Genomic DNA, 3,544 nt, shown 5'->3' on the forward strand with positions numbered 1-3,544 from the left:
TATATTATAGTATAGTATATTATAGTATAGTATATTATAGTATATTATATTATATATAGATATCATATAATGTAATATATTTATTGTATTATATTTATTGCATCCATTATATTTATTATATTTATTATATTATATTTATTATATTCAACATATTATATTTTTTATTATATTATATTTATTATATTGAATGCTATACTAAAACTATACTAAAGAAAGAGAGACATCAGAAAGTTTAACAAGAATGAATAATAAAAACCTGTGACTGACTCAGAGAGTCTGACACAGCTGATGGTGATTGGTCATTAAGTGAAAACAATTTACATGGAACCAATCAAACATTCACCTGTTGGTAAACAATGTCCAAGCCATACTCCAAAGCAGCAAAACAAAGCAGCAGCAATCAGGTAATTCTTGTTTTCATTCCTCTCTGGGGCTTCTCAGCTTCCCAGGAGAAACCACTGGGCAAAGAGGATTTTTCAAAAAATACCATGGTGACACTCAGGGTGCAGAGGGGGGCTGGTGGGGTGAGTGTGCAGCTTTCCCAAGGGGCAATCTGTTGAGTTACAGAAATAACCAGTTGAAACCAGCTCAGAAATGGATTTCCTCTTGTTTGCAGCTGGAAGATGAAGAGTGGGAAGACTGGGAATAAAGCAGCTGCTTGCAGTGTGTGTCACAGGCTCATTCCCGCCATCGAATGTGAATTGAATCTTGGACCAGCTGTTCCTTTGTGTGTGACTGTGCTGGGGTTGCACTCCCAGCCTGGAGGAGTTCCCATTCCTGCAAAAACCTGGGGGCAACTCAAGTGACCCCTCCAGCTCCAGGAGGAGGAAGCAGGAGGTCACTGGCACACAGGAGCCCAACTTCTCCATAGGTCCTAGAGACTGGCCAAGCCAAAACTGACCCTGAGGAGGCAGAGTGAGGGGTCCCTGGTGCCAGCTGGGCACTCAGAGCCCTGCCAGGTGTGTTGGGTGCTGCCAGGCTGCCAGCTGGCTCCTTCCCTGCTTGTGTGTGCGCGTGGAACCCTCAGCTGAGAGGCTCCTGGACGTGGCTGTGCCTGCTCTGCTCGCTGCTCTGCAATTCCCACCCAGGGAGGGCCTGAGGGCTGGAGGTGCTGGCACAAAAAAGCACTTGGCTCGTGGCTTTGACCCTGGAAGGAGCCAAACCCCCTGCCAAACCCTCAGCTTCTGCCTGGCTTTTTGTCTTGGAAGCTTTTTCTCATGGAAATTCCCATTTCCAGCAGTTCCTCGAAGAGCCAAGGCCTGCTGCTCTCCCCCTTTGCAGCTGCACCACCTTCCTGCTCTGGGTTTTGTGTCTTTCTAGTTAAATTCTCCAAGCCAAATCCTTGTGGCTTGCTCTGACTGCTGGGCTGGCAGTGGTTTGGGTCAGCTGGGGACACAACCCCTGTGTTGGGGGCACTGGTTTGGATCAGCTGGGGACAACCCCAGTGTTGGTGGCACGGGTTTGGATCAGCTGGGGACAACCCCAGTGTTGGTGGCACGGGTTTGGATCAGCTGGGGACAACCCCAGTGTTGGTGGCACGGGTTTGGATCAGCTGGGGACAACCCCAGTGTTGGTGGCACGGGTTTGGATCAGCTGGGGACAACCCCAGTGTTGGTGGCACGGGTTTGGATCAGCTGGGGACAACCCCAGTGTTGGTGGCACGGGTTTGGATCAGCTGGGGACAACCCCAGTGTTGGTGGCACGGGTTTGGATCAGCTGGGGACAACCCCAGTGTTGGTGGCACGGGTTTGGATCAGCTGGGGACAACCCCAGTGTTGGTGGCACGGGTTTGGATCAGCTGGGGACAACCCCAGTGTTGGTGGCACGGGTTTGGATCAGCTGGGGACAACCCCAGTGTTGGTGGCACGGGTTTGGATCAGCTGGGGACAACCCCAGTGTTGGTGGCACGGGTTTGGATCAGCTGGGGACAACCCCAGTGTTGGTGGCACGGGTTTGGATCAGCTGGGGACAACCCCAGTGTTGGTGGCACGGGTTTGGATCAGCTGGGGACAACCCCAGTGTTGGTGGCACGGGTTTGGATCAGCTGGGGACAACCCCAGTGTTGGTGGCACGGGTTTGGATCAGCTGGGGACAACCCCAGTGTTGGTGGCACGGGTTTGGATCAGCTGGGGACAACCCCAGTGTTGGTGGCACTGGTTTGGGTCAGATGGGGACAGAACCCCTCATGCTGGTGGCCACTTCAGCCCTTGCAAAGGTCCAACCTGGCCCAAACACCACTTCAACCTCAGCTTGGCCAGCCTGGGGGGGACAGAGGCTCCCAAATCGGGGTGTCCCTGCTGGCTGAGGCTGTGTGTCCCCATCTGAGCCCTGTCCCACCTGTGCCAGGCCCTGCAGCCACCACGAGCTTTGGGTTCCTTCACTTCAGCCCCTGGCACTGCTCGCTGCACTTCCTTCGGCCCCACAGCTCCTTTTTTGGGGACAGTTTCATGTCACAACAGGAGATGTTGCTCATGCAGAGTTTTATCCCAAGGGGACAGCGCTCTCCCTGGCCTTTGGGGTGCTGAGGTGACACTTTCTGCCTTTGTCCTGCCCCTTCCAGGGCTGGGGGTTTCCTGCTGGCTTTGGACAGCACTAAACGAGGTGCACTTGGAAGAGTTGGGGTTTTGGGGTTGGGTTTTCTTTCTTTAGGTGGGAGCATCCCTGTCCTGCCAAAGCCCTGGGTCCAGCAGAGCCTCTCCTTGTTGGGCTGGGATTGTGGTGGGGACACAGGGGACACCAGTGGGGACCTGGGGCTGCTGTGAGCCCCAGCTGATCCCACAGCAGAGCTCGAGGGTGCAGCATCCGTGTCACTTTCTTTCCTTCTTTAGTGGAATTAACCGTGGGGTTGGTTGTGCAATATTCTCTGTTCTTGAACTATTCCGCATCTCCCTGAGCCTTTTCTAGCTGGGGTGACAGACCAGGAACAATTCTAACAGCTGGTGGTAGTTTTATAACAATGACTTTCTCCAAACCTTTTACAGACTTGCAGTTAACAGCAATTAAAGGAGTTCTCAGAGTCTCTGCCGTGTTCTCATTTCCTCCGGGGTGGGGATGACACAAATTTTCCTTTCCTCCCATTTCCCTCAGGACAGGGAAAGGAGCCCCCACTGCCCCAGGCTCCTCAAGCTCTGAGTGACCCCATAAAACCAGCCAGTCCTCAAACTCTGCCCCCACTTTTCAGGGCTCTGAGTGACCCCATAAATCCACCCAGTGTGCCCCAGAGCTCATCTCTGCCTGGCACAGCTCCCAGGGTGGGTGACAAGCACCACCCCAGTCCCTCCCGGTGGGGACATTCAGGGTTCCAGGGGCTGCTGGCACCGCAGGGTTTGATCCCGAGGGTTTCTCAGGGATTTGCCTTGGGGCAGTGCTGGGCTGCAGCAGCTCCCTCTCCTTCCTGCAGCCGAGAGAGGGGACACAAGTGACAAAACCCGAGTGACCGGACACGAGTGACAAAACCCGACCGCCCCTGCAGTTCCTCCCGCGCTCGCTGGGGGCATCCTAACGCCGCGGCCACCCCGCACTCCGCGCTCACAGGTTTGGCCCC

At 53.9% G+C, this 3,544-nt stretch overlaps 1 protein-coding gene across 1 annotated transcript in view; it reads left to right on the forward strand.

Annotated features, from left to right (window-relative positions):
• BSDC1 (BSD domain containing 1) overlaps positions 1–1,339 on the forward strand; it is a 7,628-nt gene extending 6,289 nt beyond the window's left edge. Inside the window, exon 11 of the mRNA XM_031062042.1 lies at positions 617–1,339. Coding sequence (XP_030917902.1) covers positions 617–649 — 33 coding nt within the window. The 3' untranslated portion in view covers positions 650–1,339. The remainder of the gene's footprint in view (positions 1–616) is intronic.
• Positions 1,340–3,544: the final 2,205 nt, after the last annotated feature.

This window comes from Geospiza fortis, unplaced genomic scaffold (assembly GCF_000277835.1).
Source record: "Geospiza fortis unplaced genomic scaffold, GeoFor_1.0 scaffold432, whole genome shotgun sequence".
NCBI lineage: Eukaryota > Metazoa > Chordata > Aves > Passeriformes > Thraupidae > Geospiza > Geospiza fortis.